Below are 16,792 nucleotides of genomic sequence, written 5' to 3' on the forward strand. Positions count from 1 at the left end.
TGAGGAACAGCACGTTATCAGCATGACAAACACATTCATTACACTCTTAAAAATAAAGTAGAAGAACCATTTCTGCTCCCCATAGAACCTTCCAGTGATCAGTTCTTAAAAGAACCATTTTTTTCTTTGTGTTTAATAATCTAAAGAACCTTTTTACACTATATAGAACATTTTGTGGAATGGAAAGATTCCATGGATGTTAAAGGTTCTTCATGGAACCATCAATGCCAATAAAAACCTTTATTATTCTGAGTCTTTCTACCAAAACAGGACTAATACATAATACAAAAATCTGTGTTTCCATCACCCTTCAAATTGCGCACATTGAAATTGAAAATTGAAAATACGCCCAATGGAAACACGTCAATTTCGCAAAAACTCTCATATATGGCAAAAAGGTGTTTACGCTCGCATGAGGCGGTTATTCAGGCAATTTCGAAAAAGAAATATTTCGCAAAACTGCAGTGGAAACAGTTTTTCCGCATTTACAGCACCTGACGTACGTTAAAGTCAATCATTCTTTAAAGATGGGGCGAGAGGAAAACATTTTGTTTTATTCGCATAACTGGGAAAAAAATTTGGTAAATGGAAACGCTGTCATTTCGAAAAAGTTTTGAGCAAATCTGTAATGGAAACGTGACTAATAAACTCTACTTTTAGTTGTTTGTTACAATGCGCTGAGAATATTAGACAGGTTTACATACACAAGCATTCTGAAACTTCATATTTACATTACAGCTTTTTTCCTTGTGGAGAATGAAGAGAAACTGGTGTATCAGAAGTGAGTGTCAGTGGCTAATGTGAGCGTGTGAATCAGTGCTGGAGAGGATTCAAAAGCTTTAAAACGAGCTCAAACAGCTTCACCATGTCCACTGGCGTGTTTATTAATTGTTCCCACAAGAACTGCACTCTCTATTTAAGGGCACAGGTACATGAGGGCATTTTAAAAGAGTGATTTATAGACCTAAAAGTCACTTTTCATAGTGAATTGAAATTTTTTCTAGTTATTATGTTGAGCTCTAAAATATTCATCAGGTAGAAATTGCTATTTGCAAATAAAAACATATTTTTTTAAAACCCTGTAATCAATGCCTATAAAAGTGATGTAAATCCATTGCTATTAAAGTGTAAACCCAGAAGAACATTTGATTAACATTTGATATTTGATTGAGTTATGAACCATCTACTGATCTTTCACACCATTATTAGACAGCTTGGCTTTATGAGCCTGTTATGGATCTGATATGGTCCTGTCTCAGATCTGGTGTGAGATGATGGTGGTGATGATGATGATGGTGATGATGATGAAGTGCGGTCTCTTGCCTTGTCGTTGACCTCATGCTCTCGCAGGTGTCTCTGAAGTTGACTCTCACTGGGATAATTCTGGGAGCAAATATTACATTTGTTCTCGGCCTGCTTCTGGCTCTCTGAGCCGGCTCCCGGACCTCCGTCTGAAGAAGACAGAAGACAGCCAATGAGGACAGAGGACAGAAGACAGCCAATGAGGACAGAGGACAGAAGACAGCCAATGAGGACAGAGGACAGAAGACAGCCACTGAGGACAGAAGACAGCCAATGAGGACAGAGGACAGAAGACAGCCAATGAGGACAGAGGACAGAAGACAGCCAATGAGGACAGAGGACAGAAGACAGCCACTGAGGACAGAAGACAGCCAATGAGGACAGAGGACAGAAGACAGCCAATGAGGACAGAAGACAGAAGACAGCCAATGAGGACAGAGGACAGCCAATGAGGACAGAGGACAGGACAGAAGACAGCCAATGAGGACAGAGGACAGAAGACAGCCAATGAGGACAGAGGACAGCCAATGAGGACAGAGGACAGAAGACAGCCAATGAGGACAGAGGACAGAGGACAGCCAATGAGGACAGAGGACAGAGGACAGCCAATGAGGACAGAGGACAGCCAATGAGGACAGAGGACAGAAGACAGCCAATGAGGACAGAGGACAGAGGACAGCCAATGAGGACAGAGGACAGGACAGAAGACAGCCAATGAGGACAGAGGACAGAAGACAGCCAATGAGGACAGAGGACAGGACAGAAGACAGCCAATGAGGACAGAGGACAGAAGACAGCCAATGAGGACAGAGGACAGAAGACAGCCAATGAGGACAGAGGACAGCCAATGAGGACAGAGGACAGCCAATGAGGACAGAGGACAGAAGACAGCCAATGAGGACAGAGGACAGCCAATGAGGACAGAGGACAGGACAGAAGACAGCCAATGAGGACAGAGGACAGAAGACAGCCAATGAGGACAGAGGACAGCCAATGAGGACAGAGGACAGAAGACAGCCAATGAGGACAGAAGACAGCCAATGAGGACAGAAGACAGAAGACAGCCAATGAGGACAGAGGACAGCCAATGAGGACAGAGGACAGGACAGAAGACAGCCAATGAGGACAGAGGACAGAAGACAGCCAATGAGGACAGAGGACAGAAGACAGCCAATGAGGACAGAGGACAGCCAATGAGGACAGAGGACAGAAGACAGCCAATGAGGACAGAGGACAGAAGACAGCCAATGAGGACAGAAGACAGAAATTTCCAATTCTAAGCAAGTTATAAATCTGAGTTAAGATCAAATAGTTCAGACACTTTAAATCAGATATAGTGGATCCAGCGGGAGTAAAGCATGATCTGGAAAACACTTTAAACAACTTAGTGCTGCTTAATATCAGTAGTGAATGATGTTATTCCGGTAATATAGTTTCTGTTTAGTGTCGATACAACCTGGACTCAAATCTCAACAGTACAGTGATCCTCAGTTTACAAACACCTTGCAGAATCTGATAAATGTTCATAAAAATGTTAATAATTCATAACAAAATAAAAGGCATCATGAAATTAGTTTGTTGTTTTTCATTGAATAAGCTCTGAATAAGGTCTTTCATTACATACAGTCCACAACACAAAATACTCACTAAACTTATAAAATTGACCCCATTCAAAAGTTTACGTACTCGACCCTAATGATGGTTAGCCTGGTAATACCAAACTCTGCTACTTCGCTTTGCTTTGTAGACAGAGTCTGGCATGGCATAATTGAAAAGAGTTTTCTTTCTCGCGGGGGGGGCGTTTGTCTGAAGTTTAAAATCATTGGTTACCCGTAAGCCAATCACATAACGTTTGGTTATGGCGTGTGTTATGCGCATGCTCAGCCGCATCTAACTTCCACTGTAAACACATGTATGATGTGAAAACAAAACCATCGAGCGAAATACCGGAGTGAACATGGCTGTGAACGACTTTTGCAGATTATGTGAAGTAAATCTACGCATTCACGGTACAATCAGCGTCTACGTCACGGCTCTCAGCCCGCCCTCTGTTCGTTGATTGGCCGGCTGTTTTCAGGCCGGAGGAAAACGGAAAGCTATTACGCTGTCTCAGACTGAGTACAGAAGCGAAATGAAATACGGAGCGGAAGTACGAAGTCTGACGTAGTCAGGCTAAATCAGTGGTTCCCAACTCCAGTCCTCGTGACCCACTGCTCTGCACATTTTGTATGTCTCTCTTATCTTACACACTCAGTTCAGTTCATGGAGTCTCTCCTAATGAGCTGATGATCTGGTTCAGGTGTGTTAAATAAGGGAGACATACAAAATGTGCAGAGCAGTGGGTCACGAGGACTGGAATTGGGAACCACTGGGCTAAATGATGGTGACTACAAAAATATTTTATTTTACTAATTTGGGCGGGAGCTTGAGTTCTGATTGGTTACTGCAGTATTTTGGGCGGGAGCTTGAGTTCTGATTGGTTTTGACAGCATTTTGGGTGGGAGCTTGAGGTCTGATTGGTTACTGCAGTATTTTGGGCGGGAGCTTGAGTTATGATTGGTTTCGGCGGCATTTTGGGCGGGAGCTTGAGTTCTGATTGGTTACTGCAACATTTTGGGCGGGAGCTTGAGGTCTGATTGGTTTTGACATCATTTTGGGCGGGAGCTTGAGGTCTGATTGGTTACTGCAGTATTTTGGGCGGGAGCTTGAGGTCTGATTGGTTTTGACATCATTTTGGGCGGGAGCTTGAGGTCTGATTGGTTTTGACATCATTTTGGGCGGGAGCTTGAGGTCTGATTGGTTACTGCAGTATTTTGGGCGGGACCTTGAGGTCTTATTGGTTACTGCAGTATTTTGGGCGGGACCTTGAGGTCTTATTGGTTACTGCAGTATTTTGGGCGGGAGCTTGAGTTCTGATTGGTTAGAGTTAGGAAAGTATGGCATTCAGACTCCAGGGTAGGGTTGCACCAGCCGTTAGTAAGTTCTTTCTTAAGTTGGAACGTAAAGTCCACACTAGAGGCTTAGTAACTGCTAGCTAGTTTGTAACTAACTCTGTACTTTGTTCCGTTACACCATTTGTTCGTAAGGCAGAACGTTGTTAGCAGGTCGTAAGCTCTCCGTAATGCATAGTCACATAATATGACGTTTAGCCTTGATGATCCAATAGCAGCCTTCAAAGACGTGAGCAGAAGTTGTTGAAATGCCGTGAATTTCAGTTCATTTATTCAGTTCATTCAGATTTATTTATATATTTATGTATTTATATATTTATTTATTTATATATTTATATATGTATTTATTTATACATTTATTTATTCCTACATTTATTTATTTCTGTATTTCCACATTTCTACATTTATTTATTTCTGTATTTCCACATTTCTACATTTATTTATTTCTGTATTTCCACATTTCTACATTTATTTATTTCTGTATTTCCACATTTCTACATTTATTTATTTCTGTATTTCCACATTTCTACATTTATTTTTCCCTGCGCATGTATGCTAATTGACCAATGGCTAAGCCACGCCCCCTCCACTCACTCGGACAAACAGTCAACATTCGGTAACAGGCGCTGTGGCAGCTGTCACAGTAGGAGACGTTTCACAGGAGGCAATTGATGATTTTTTGGAGACAGAAAGATTAGGCTATATATCATCTCGATGTCACCAAAAGGGCCTTAAATATGCATTGGAGGGTTATATTAATAATTTTATTGTTGAGAAGGTCGATAAGCTTCAGCTCCAGAACAAAGATTTACAGTTCACAGTGTAAACGTTATAGTTTGGTGCATAGGCGCCGATTTATGTTTTCCTCCGTGGGTGCTCATGGGCGTACGCCCTTTAAAAAAAATAAAATAAAAAAAAATAGTCAAATTTTTTTTGCACTTCAGAACCTTAGGAAATGGACAGCGGCCGACACTTAACAGTGTTAAATTTGAAAAATACTGTTCGATAGAACTGCTTGGTTTGTTACCACAGTAACAGTTATCTGCGTGCTTCCTCCGCGATAAAGTTCCACATTTGCGGCTATCCAACACGAAAATGCATGCAGCAAAGCCTTTCACAACATTGTTTTCTTCAGTTTTGTCGACAACTTTACCATCTCCACTAGCTATTCTTTTCTTCAACTCCTCAGCATCCATCTCGACGACTGCAATCAGATCGCGCGCGCGGTTATGATGACTTTTTAAAAGTGAAAGTACGTAGGTATAGACTACTAGAGACTCCTGGGAGGGCGTGGGCACAAATAAACTGATGTGGATTTTTAAAAAAAATTTTAACTTGAAATACGGGCATATTTTTGTAGATGTGTTCCTAAAGATGTGCATATATTTTTACGTTTGCACATGATTGTTTTAAACCCGTGTTTAGACCCGTGTTTCCCCCGTGTCCGACCCGACCCGACCCGCACCCGCACCCGTTTGAGCAAAATTTGCGGGTAGGCTACCCGAACCCGCGCAGGACTCTGTCACACAAGTCCACACAGTAAAAATTAGATTTGTTAACTCACCATTGCGGTTAATTCTTCGGAAGGAACAGAATTAAAAGAACTGCGCTGCAGCTGCGTACAGAGCAGGGTCACTAAAGAGGCTTTTCATCCGAGAAACGCTGTGATTGGTGGATAGGATATGGAGCAGGCGATACCATAGATATCTATGGGCGATACTACTCGACTGACTGCGACATAACCAATCACAGTGTGACAGACGCTTCACATATCACCGACTGCAATGATTAATTTTAAATGAATGTAGACAGAGCGCCTACTGGCAGTCTGGCACACGTGGGTGCTCGGTATTTTCCGTGGGTGCTCGAGCCCCGGAGCACCCACGGTATCGGCGCCTATGGTTTGGTGCTATTTCGCTTCAAACGCTCGCTTTATACGCGCGTCCTATTCGCTTTGGATTCAAAATGTTCAAGCGTCGAACTAGACGCGGATACGCGCGAATTTGACGCTCTATTCGCGTTTGGTGTGAGCGCAGAATAATGAACAGGCTGCGATGTCAAGATTGCATTGCTGGAATGTGTGTGTGTGTGTGTGTGTGTGTGTGTGTGTCAGAGAGCGGGCGCGATCGAACAGTGGAAACATAAAAACATACTCCATTTTGTTCATAAAGGACATAATTAAAACTGCAAAGTGTTTAGCCTACTTATATTTGTGTAAAACACAACATTGTGCTTTTGTCAAACTGTAAACTCTTGTCAAACTGTAACCTACAACTGTCACCCAACCAAAATCACACACACACGCTGTTTAAAGCCAAAATGACAAGAAAAAACATAAAAACGAATGAAAACTGATAACCGCAATGCACTGCAATGGACGAGGAAGCAGAGAATGTCCGAGTGTATTGGTTAGCTATGCGTACTGTTATTGGCTCATCGCGTTTGGGGGCGTGGCTTAGCCATTGGTCAATTAGCATACATGCGCAGGGAAAAATAAATGTAGAAATGTGGAAATACAGAAATAAATAAATGTAGAAATGTGGAAATACAGAAATAAATAAATGTAGAAATGTTGAAATACAGAAATAAATAAATGTAGGAATAAATAAATGTATAAATAAATACATATATAAATATATAAATAAATAAATATATAAATACATAAATATATAAATAAATGTATAAATACATAAATAAATACATATAGAAATGCATAAATAAATAAATAAATACATGTAAAAATACAGAAATAGCCATTTATATTACCAAAATTTATTTATTTTCACTATTATTTCTGTATTTATTTATTTATTTCTGTATTTATTTATTTATTTTTCGTTCTGTCATTTTTAGTCCTTCATACATGCGTACGTACGTGTGTGTGTGTAAAAGGTAGGTAGTTGACTTAAAATGAAAAATAGCTCTGAATTTAAAGTAGAAAACCAATAAAGCCATTCCTCTTAATTTTATGAATCTGTTTAATTCAATGAAATGTATTTCAGATCACAATGGCAAAGGTGAGTAAGACAGGGACAACTGGAAACGTTTTCAACTGGAGTTAACAGCACGTTTATGAATTAAAGTTTGTTCAAGCTGTGTTTGTTGTTAAGTAAACTGAACTAGATAATATTGTATTATCGGTCTGATGATGTTCAGTTATCCATGTTTCATCCATCCATAACCAAGAGAATTACTAACAAAGATTTAAGAGAGAATCTAAAATAAAATAAGATTTTACTATTCTACATGTATCTGTGATTTTTGGTCTTTTATCATAGATTTTTCACTGTCCCACATTAGAAGCTGCAGACTGTCTCAGACAACTTGCATTAAGAGCATTAAGACTCCGTTGGAAAGGGGTTCTCTGTGCAGACAGTGGTGTGTGTACACCAGCAGCCGCTTGCTTATTCCTCCAGCCACACTGAAGACAACAGAACAGTTTACTCCAATCAGCCTGTTCAAAAAACTCTTCTCAAGCATCAGCGAATGTTTGCGGTGAATCTGAGTTTATCAAATAGATCATCTAAGCCTCATCAGGCTTTTTTAACACATGAATGAAAACTACAAGTTTACAATGTTAATATTAAATCACCTGCAGCTTTAATAGATATTTTTGATCAATGTAATTAAACGTTTGGCAAAGTTACTTCAGCAGTGACCAGTTGCATAAACTGTTGTTCAGACTAGTCTTAAATTCATTTTATTTATTTATTTCTTTAAGATTGGTCATAACTTTATAACATTAGTAACATAAAAAGGTAGATTTATCTAATTTGACTGCAAAAAGTGATATTGATTACACCTTGGTTCACTGCTAGTGGGACAATCTAGTTAAGACACAATCTTAACATAGCTGTTAAAATTATGCTACCATTACATTTTATATAATATAACATTCAACAATGCCAGCTGCTGGTTACCTCAACTGTTTAAAGTTACAGGCTAAATACGTGTCTGTTTACTAACAAAGTACCATAGTAAACCTGCTAAAGGCAGAAAAACAACCATTCGGCTGACCAGAGAACTGTGTTTTAATGAAGGTTTAGTTCAGCTAGTAAAGTCTGGAGAGCAAGTAAACATTACACTCGTCTGCTTATTCTTCAAATCAATAAAACACAGTGTCAACAGCATGAGGAATCATCCCAGCATCTGTACATTATCCCCAGAATAGCCTGTAAACACAGCTAACACAGCTCGACTAGTTCCAGCCCTCCTCACTGATGTACGGAAGCTTTAGCTAACATTAGCATCGATGCGGATCAGCTCAAAAAGCGCTTTAATTAAGTGTACATGTTGTTCTAGTGCAGGCGAGTGACATCTGAAGTGTGTGAGAGGAGCATTCTCTCAATCTGCAGCACACGAGCGTGTTATTAATATCATTCCGCCGCAATCACTCCTGCAGCAACACACACACACACACTCACAGAGCAATACTATATCCGGGGACTATATACACGCGCTTCAAATGGCTTTCTCTACTCTTCTGCCCCATTTTAGACATGCACTACGCACTTAAACAAACAGCTCATGGTGTGAGGTTTTTATTTGTGAGACTGCGGTTGACTTTACCGGTTTCGCTGTCATCTTTAACCCTCTGTTTTCGCGGCCGGCCCCGCGGCATAGTTCCAGTTTAGAGCGGGTGTAGTGTGAGCGATTCGGATTCAAAATGGCGGCGCGTTGAGCGAGCCGAGACCCGAGACAGAAGCGCCAGATCTGAGATCACACTGGAGGAACGGCGACACCTAGCGGACAGACTCGCACTGGACAGACTCGCACGGACAACAATAAATGGTTGCTTCTTTCTGTAAACAGTCAATAAATTGAACGTACTTGGAAAATAGGTTAAATTGCATTACATTAACCCTTTCATTCATGAATTATGATAACCTCAGTCAGGATTTTTTTCCTATGTGTTTTTATTGCTCTTAGGGCATGAAAAACAAGAATTGATTTTTATTTTATTTATTTATTTTTTACAAATTTTTCAAAGACAGCATGCGATTATGGTTTAAACTGAAGATATACTGTATTAAATATAAGACAATAATCAAACAGATAAAGTATGTGAATTTAACAAACTAATCAATACAATTATATCAAATCATGTGAAAACTATAAAATACCAAAAATATAAATGTGAAATATTGCAAAGGCTTCATACAACTTCATACAAGTTGCACTTTGCGTATCTTTGATATCAGAACATGAGGACGTGATTCCATCAGATTTTTCTATAGTCTGTCAAGGTACAACTGTGGAAACCACTCAGATGCTCCCTCCAGTGCACCAGAGTGTGGAGATTTACCCTTATTAGCTGATAATTCAGCTAATGAATTATTTTAAGTTCCAATAAAGGAGTGTAAATACTTATTTGAAACAAAGATAAAGGTACCGTGAATTTTAATAGTAGCTATATGAAGAATCATTATAAATGCCCGGTGTTTGTGATGTTTTCTGTTTTATAAAAATTTGTATGTTTGTGAGGTTGAAGCTAATTAAATTGCCCTGTAAAGGGACAAATAAAGATTTTACTACTACTACTACTAATTCTGATTATGTTCAAGATGGACATGCACATTTCTATCATAGCCCTCCTCTGAGAAAACCTAGCGATACGTTTTTTCAATCTCATCTGAAATGATCAGTGTTGGGGGTAACGCATTACAAGTAACATGCATAACGCATTCAGATTACTTTTTTGATGTTACAAGTAAAGTAATGTGTTACAAGTAACATGCATTACGTAATCAGATTTGTTTTTTATGTTATGAGTAATGTATTGTAACGTGCATTACCTAATCAGATTACTTTTTGATCTAACAAGTAATTAACTACAAGTAATGTGCATTACCTAATCAGATTACTTTTTGATGTTGAGTAAAGAAACGCATTACAAGTAACATGCATTACATAATCAGATTACTTTTTGATGTTATGAGTAAAGAAACGCATTACAAGTAACATGCATTACGTAATAAGATTACCTTTTGATGTTATGAGTAAAGAAACGCATTACAAGTAACATGCATTACATAATCAGATTACTTTTTGATGTTATGAGTAAAGAAATGCATTACAATAACGTGCATTACATAATCAGATTACTTTTTGATGTTATGAGTAAAGATACGCATTACAAGTAACATGCATTACGTAATAAGATTACTTTTTGATGTTATGAGTAAAGAAACGCATTACAATAACGCGCATTACATAATCAGATTACTTTTTGATGTTATGAGTAAAGAAACGCATTACAAGTAACATGCATTACGTAATAAGATTACTTTTTGATGTTATGAGTAAAGAAACGCATTACAATAACGCGCATTACATAATTAGATTACTTTTTGATGTTATGAGTAAAGAAACGCATTACAATAAAGCATTGCATAATCAGATTACTTTTTGATGTTATGAGTAAAGAAACGCATTACAAGTAACATGCATTACGTAATAAGATTACTTTTTGATGTTATGAGTAAAGAAACGCATTACAAGTAACATGCATTACGTAATAAGATTACTTTTTGATGTTATGAGTAAAGAAACGCATTACAAGTAACATGCATTACGTAATAAGATTACTTTTTGATGTTATGAGTAAAGAAACGCATTACAAGTAACATGCATTACATAATCAGATTACTTTTTGATGTTATGAGTAAAGAAATGCATTACAATAACGCGCATTACATAATCAGATTACTTTTTGATGTTATGAGTAAAGAAACGCATTACAAGTAACATGCATTACGTAATAAGATTACTTTTTGATGTTATGAGTAAAGAAACGCATTACAAGTAACATGCATTACGTAATAAGATTACTTTTTGATGTTATGAGTAAAGAAACGCATTACAAGTAACATGCATTACATAATCAGATTACTTTTTGATGTTATGAGTAAAGAAACGCATTACAAGTAACATGCATTACGTAATCATAGCCCTCCTCTGAGAAAACCTAGCGATACGTTTTTTCAATCTCATCTGAAATGATCAGTGTTGGGGGTAACGCATTACAAGTAACATGCATAACGCATTCAGATTACTTTTTTGATGTTACAAGTAATGTGTTACAAGTAACATGCATTACGTAATCAGATTTGTTTTTTATGTTATGAGTAATGTATTGTAGCGTGCATTACCTAATCAGATTACTTTTTGATCTAACAAGTAATTAACTACAAGTAATGTGCATTACCTAATCAGATTACTTTTTGATGTTATGAGTAAAGAAACGCATTACAAGTAACATGCATTACATAATCAGATTACTTTTTGATGTTATGAGTAAAGAAACGCATTACAAGTAACATGCATTACGTAATCAGATTACTTTTTGATGTTATGAGTAAAGAAATGCATTACAATAACGCACATTACATAATCAGATTACTTTTTGATGTTATGAGTAAAGAAACGCATTACAAGTAACATGCATTACGTAATCAGATTACTTTTTGATGTTATGAGTAAGGAAACGCATTACAAGTAACATGCATTACGTAATACGATTACTTTTTGATGTTATGAGTAAAGAAACGCATTACAAGTAACATGCATTACGTAATCAGATTACTTTTTGATGTTATGAGTAAAGAAACGCATTACAATAACGCGCATTACATAATCAGATTACTTTTTGATGTTATGAGTAAGGAAACGCATTACAAGTAAAATGCATTACGTAATAAGATTACTTTTTGATGTTATGAGTAAAGAATCGCATTACAATAACGCGCATTACATAATCAGATTACTTTTTGATGTTATGAGTAAGGAAACGCATTACAAGTAACATGCATTACGTAATCAGATTACTTTTTGATGTTATGAGTAAAGAAACGCATTACAAGTAACATGCATTACATAATCAGATTACTTTTTGATGTTATGAGTAAAAAAACGCATTACAAGTAACATGCATTACGTAATAAGATTACTTTTTGATGTTATGAGTAAAGAAACGCATTACAATAATGCGCATTACATAATCAGATTACTTTTTGATGTTATGAGTAAGGAAACGCATTACAAGTAACATGCATTACGTAATCAGATTACTTTTTGATGTTATGAGTAAAGAAACGCAATACAAGTAACATGCATTACATAATCAGATTAATTTTTGATGTTATGAGTAAAGAAACGCATTACAAGTAACATGCATTACGTAATCAGATTACTTTTTGATGTTATGAGTAAAGAAACGCATTACAATAACGCGCATTACATAATCAGATTACTTTTTGATGTTATGAGTAAGGAAACGCATTACAAGTAACATGCATTACGTAATAAGATTACTTTTTGATGTTATGAGTAAGGAAACGCATTACAAGTAACATGCATTACGTAATAAGATTACTTTTTGATGTTATGAGTAAAGAAACGCATTACAATAACGCGCATTACATAATCAGATTACTTTTTGATGTTATGAGTAAGGAAACGCATTACAAGTAACATGCATTACGTAATCAGATTACTTTTTGATGTTATGAGTAAAGAAACGCATTACAAGTAACATGCATTACATAATCAGATTACTTTTTGATGTTATGAGTAAAAAAACGCATTACAAGTAACATGCATTACGTAATAAGATTACTTTTTGATGTTATGAGTAAAGAAACGCATTACAAGTAACATGCATTACGTAATAAGATTACTTTTTGATGTTATGAGTAAAGAAACGCATTACAATAACGTGCATTACATAATCAGATTACTTTTTGATGTTATGAGTAAGGAAACGCATTACAAGTAACATGCATTACGTAATCAGATTACTTTTTGATGTTATGAGTAAAGATACGCAATACAAGTAACATGCATTACATAATCAGATTAATTTTTGATGTTATGAGTAAAGAAACGCATTACAAGTAACATGCATTACGTAATCAGATTACTTTTTGATGTTATGAGTAAAGAAACGCATTACAAGTGACATGCATTACGTAATAAGATTACTTTTTGATGTTATGAGTAAAGAAACGCATTACAAGTAACATGCATTACGTAATAAGATTACTTTTTGATGTTATGAGTAAAGAAACGCATTACAATAACGTGCATTACATAATCAGATTACTTTTTGATGTTATGAGTAAGGAAACGCATTACAAGTAACATGCATTACGTAATCAGATTACTTTTTGATGTTATGAGTAAAGATACGCAATACAAGTAACATGCATTACATAATCAGATTAATTTTTGATGTTATGAGTAAAGAAACGCATTACAAGTAACATGCATTACGTAATCAGATTACTTTTTTATGTTATGAGTAAAGAAACGCATTACAAGTAACATGCATTACATAATCAGATTACTTTTTGATGTTATGAGTAAAGAAACGCATTACAAGTAACATGCATTACGTAATCAGATTAATTTTTGATGTTATGAGTAAAGAAACGCATTACAAGTAACATGCATTACGTAATCAGATTACTTTTTGATGTTATGAGTAAAGAAACGCATTACAAGTGACATGCATTACGTAATAAGATTACTTTTTGATGTTATGAATAAAGAAACGCATTACAATAACGCGCATTACATAATCAGATTACTTTTTGATGTTATGAGTAAGGAAACGCATTACAAGTAACATGCATTACGTAATCAGATTACTTTTTTATGTTATGAGTAAAGAAACGCATTACAAGTAACATGCATTACGTAATCAGATTACTTTTTGATGTTATGAGTAAGGAAACACATTACAAGTAACATGCATTACGTAATAAGATTACTTTTTGATGTTATGAGTAAAGAAACGCATTACAATAATGTGCATTACGAAATCAGATTACTTTTTGATCTAACAAGTAAAGTAATACATTACAAGTGTCATACATTATGTAATCACATGACTTTTTTTGATGTCAATGAAAATTACATTCTAATAATACAAATACATTTATTTACAGTAAAACAAGTCACTGCAGATTAAGTTTTTAAGTTTTAAGTTTCAAAAACAATATTCACATTATAATTATAAATTGTAGCTGAAATATAGCAATTGATGCATGACGTCCACTACAGTGGACATGTGATTAATCAGAGTTTTCTCTCAATCTAAAATCAAAACTTGGAAAATTTTACTGTGATATGACTCATTAGATATTGCTTAATGCTGCAATATTTTTTTTTACCTACAAGAGTCTCCTAGAATAGAAACAATGGGTGGATATTCCGAATCCGGAGCAACTTGGCATGTCTGACTGACCCTTGGCCATCTTGGTTTGGAGGGGGAAAAAATCGAAACAAAATGGCTTGCCACTTGGTTGTAATTTATAGGATGATGCACCAGGGTCCAATGAAGAGGCTGATGTGCAACTTTTCCATAAAAACCCGTGCAAATTCAAGAAAATGCTTTTTTAATAGCTGTCCACTGTAGTGACCACTATGTGTGAAAGGGTTAAATAGATTTGAATGATTTTTTATGTATAAATCACCTTTCATGTCAAGGAATATTGCACGAACTTTAAAGGGGCGGAGCTACAGGGGTGCCGTTAGGATTTCCATACCGCAAATTACACATCATCAGCGCTTTTCATGCTATGCAGAGTTATAGCAGACAGTTATTATTTGATTATCTTTTCTTATAATATTATTGTACTTTTTATTTTATTTAATTTATTTAATTTTTTTATTCAATTAATACAACAAAAAACCCTGATTTATTAGAAGACATAGACCCAGGTCTTCACTCATGTGTGATATTGTCCTCAAATCTCCCCTAGTAGATGTGCTTCTGCAAACCAGGACATTTGGTCTGAAGGTGAAGTATAATTCAAGTAAACATACACACCTGTAACAGCGACATACCTTCAAACACACACCCCACATGAGCTGGACCCTGGAAACACTTTCTGTCCATGAAACTCCTTTTATTAAAGGAAGAAAAATGGTTATATAACCATGGTGAGGGTCTTTATATTCTTAATTTATCACTTTACAGCCTTAATACAGTGAGCAACTTCCATGCGGCCTTTGCCACAGGAGTTCATATAATGATCCTCCCTTCATTGCTGGGTTAATGGGGTTAATAACCCTTTTTTATGCATGATTATGACAACCTCAGCCAGGATTTTTCCCTATGTGTTTTATTGCTCTTAGAAAGACAAGATTTGAAATGTGTGTTTTTTTTAGACATTTCTCAAAGAGGTTTTCAGATGTCATTGTGCATTTATGGTTTTAACCGAGGAGACAGGGCTCGACATTAAGCCTTTTCGTGTGCTTGTGCTTCGGACAACTAAATCTGTCATTCACTTGTCCGGAAGAAAAGATTGCTTGTCCCCAATCTTGTTAAATGTATGCTTCATCTTTCATTTTAAATTCCTAAATTTGATCAATAAATTCAGTTAGAATAATAAGACACTATGGGGTTTTACTCAAGGTAGGGCTGATCAAATTAAATAATTTACACTGAAAAATTACAACTGTATTAAATAATATTATGAGATTGTTTTATATGTTTTTGAATATACAAATAAGAAACGTTGAAAAGAATGATACTTTTAAACATAACACTAAACCACCAGTAGGTGGCGGCAGGGGACCGTCTTAATGAGTCATTATTGAGTCATTCATTCAAACGATTCGTTCAAACGACTGATTCATTCAAGAATGATACAGGTGTTTATGAATGGGTCATTGAATCTTTGACTCAACCGATTCATTCAAAATGCTGAATCATTCAGTAATGAAAACACAGCTGAGTGTTGCTGTGAGATGTGTTACGGTTCTGCTGTGATCTTTGTCTGGAACTATTTTTTCGCTGCTGAAACAGAACAAAAACAGTTAATATTGCATGTAAAATGTAAGTGACTTAATTTTAGCTGTTTATTGAACTGTTGTATGAAATCAATGTCACATTTTCAATCGTGATGGTATCCAGGAAAACAGCACTCGTCGTGTGAGGTTGCTTAACATTTAGAATTTTTATAGGCAGTATGTTGTTAACGGAGATTCTTTTGTGTGAGCTGCGCTCATTTGTTTAGATTTCTCCTCGAGAGTAACGCGAGCCCGAACATTGTTACCGTCAGAAATACATTCATGTTCCTCTATCAATCGCAACTTACGAAAAATGTAATAAAATCAGAATCTGTCGCGATCACCAGTGAGTGCCCGTCATTACCACCAGAGGGCACTCCACCCCGGACTGCTGTCATTCCCTCATGAAACTACATTTCCCATAACTCACTGCCTGGACTTTTACCTCTGTACAATATACAATCAATAATGGAAAAATATCCCATAATGTACGATGATTTCAGAATTGTGTGACACTTCAAATGATGGTGGTTGTAATCATAGGACTTCTATACTCTTTGGTCTAGCTGTGGATTCTACCGTGAGAAGAATGAGAACGTTACGCATGTCTTCCATCTCATCTCACTTTATGTCTTCTCGGCCAATCATCGTGGAGAATGGCTCTCTCATGAGCACGTTCTTTTTGTATATTGTATACAAAGTTGTATATCATTAACATGTCATCTCTGTATGTTTTGCAA

The 16,792-nt window shown here is 36.4% G+C and overlaps 1 protein-coding gene across 4 annotated transcripts in view; it reads right to left on the bottom strand.

Annotated features, from left to right (window-relative positions):
* znf236 (zinc finger protein 236) overlaps window positions 1-8,924 on the bottom strand; it is a 92,517-nt gene extending 83,593 nt beyond the window's left edge. For all 4 annotated transcript variants that reach the window (XM_084088201.1, XM_084088200.1, XM_084088202.1 and 1 more), the window contains exons 1-2: window positions 8,823-8,924; window positions 1,324-1,451 (exon numbers count right to left, since the gene is read on the bottom strand). In XM_084088201.1, coding sequence (XP_083944327.1) covers window positions 1,324-1,451; window positions 8,823-8,874 — 180 coding nt within the window. In that variant the 5' untranslated portion in view covers window positions 8,875-8,924. The remainder of the gene's footprint in view (window positions 1-1,323; window positions 1,452-8,822) is intronic.
* Window positions 8,925-16,792: the final 7,868 nt, after the last annotated feature.

The sequence above is a fragment of the Abramis brama genome (genome assembly GCF_963993115.1).
Source record: "Abramis brama genome assembly, chromosome: 17".
In the NCBI taxonomy this organism is placed as follows: domain Eukaryota; kingdom Metazoa; phylum Chordata; class Actinopteri; order Cypriniformes; family Leuciscidae; genus Abramis; species Abramis brama.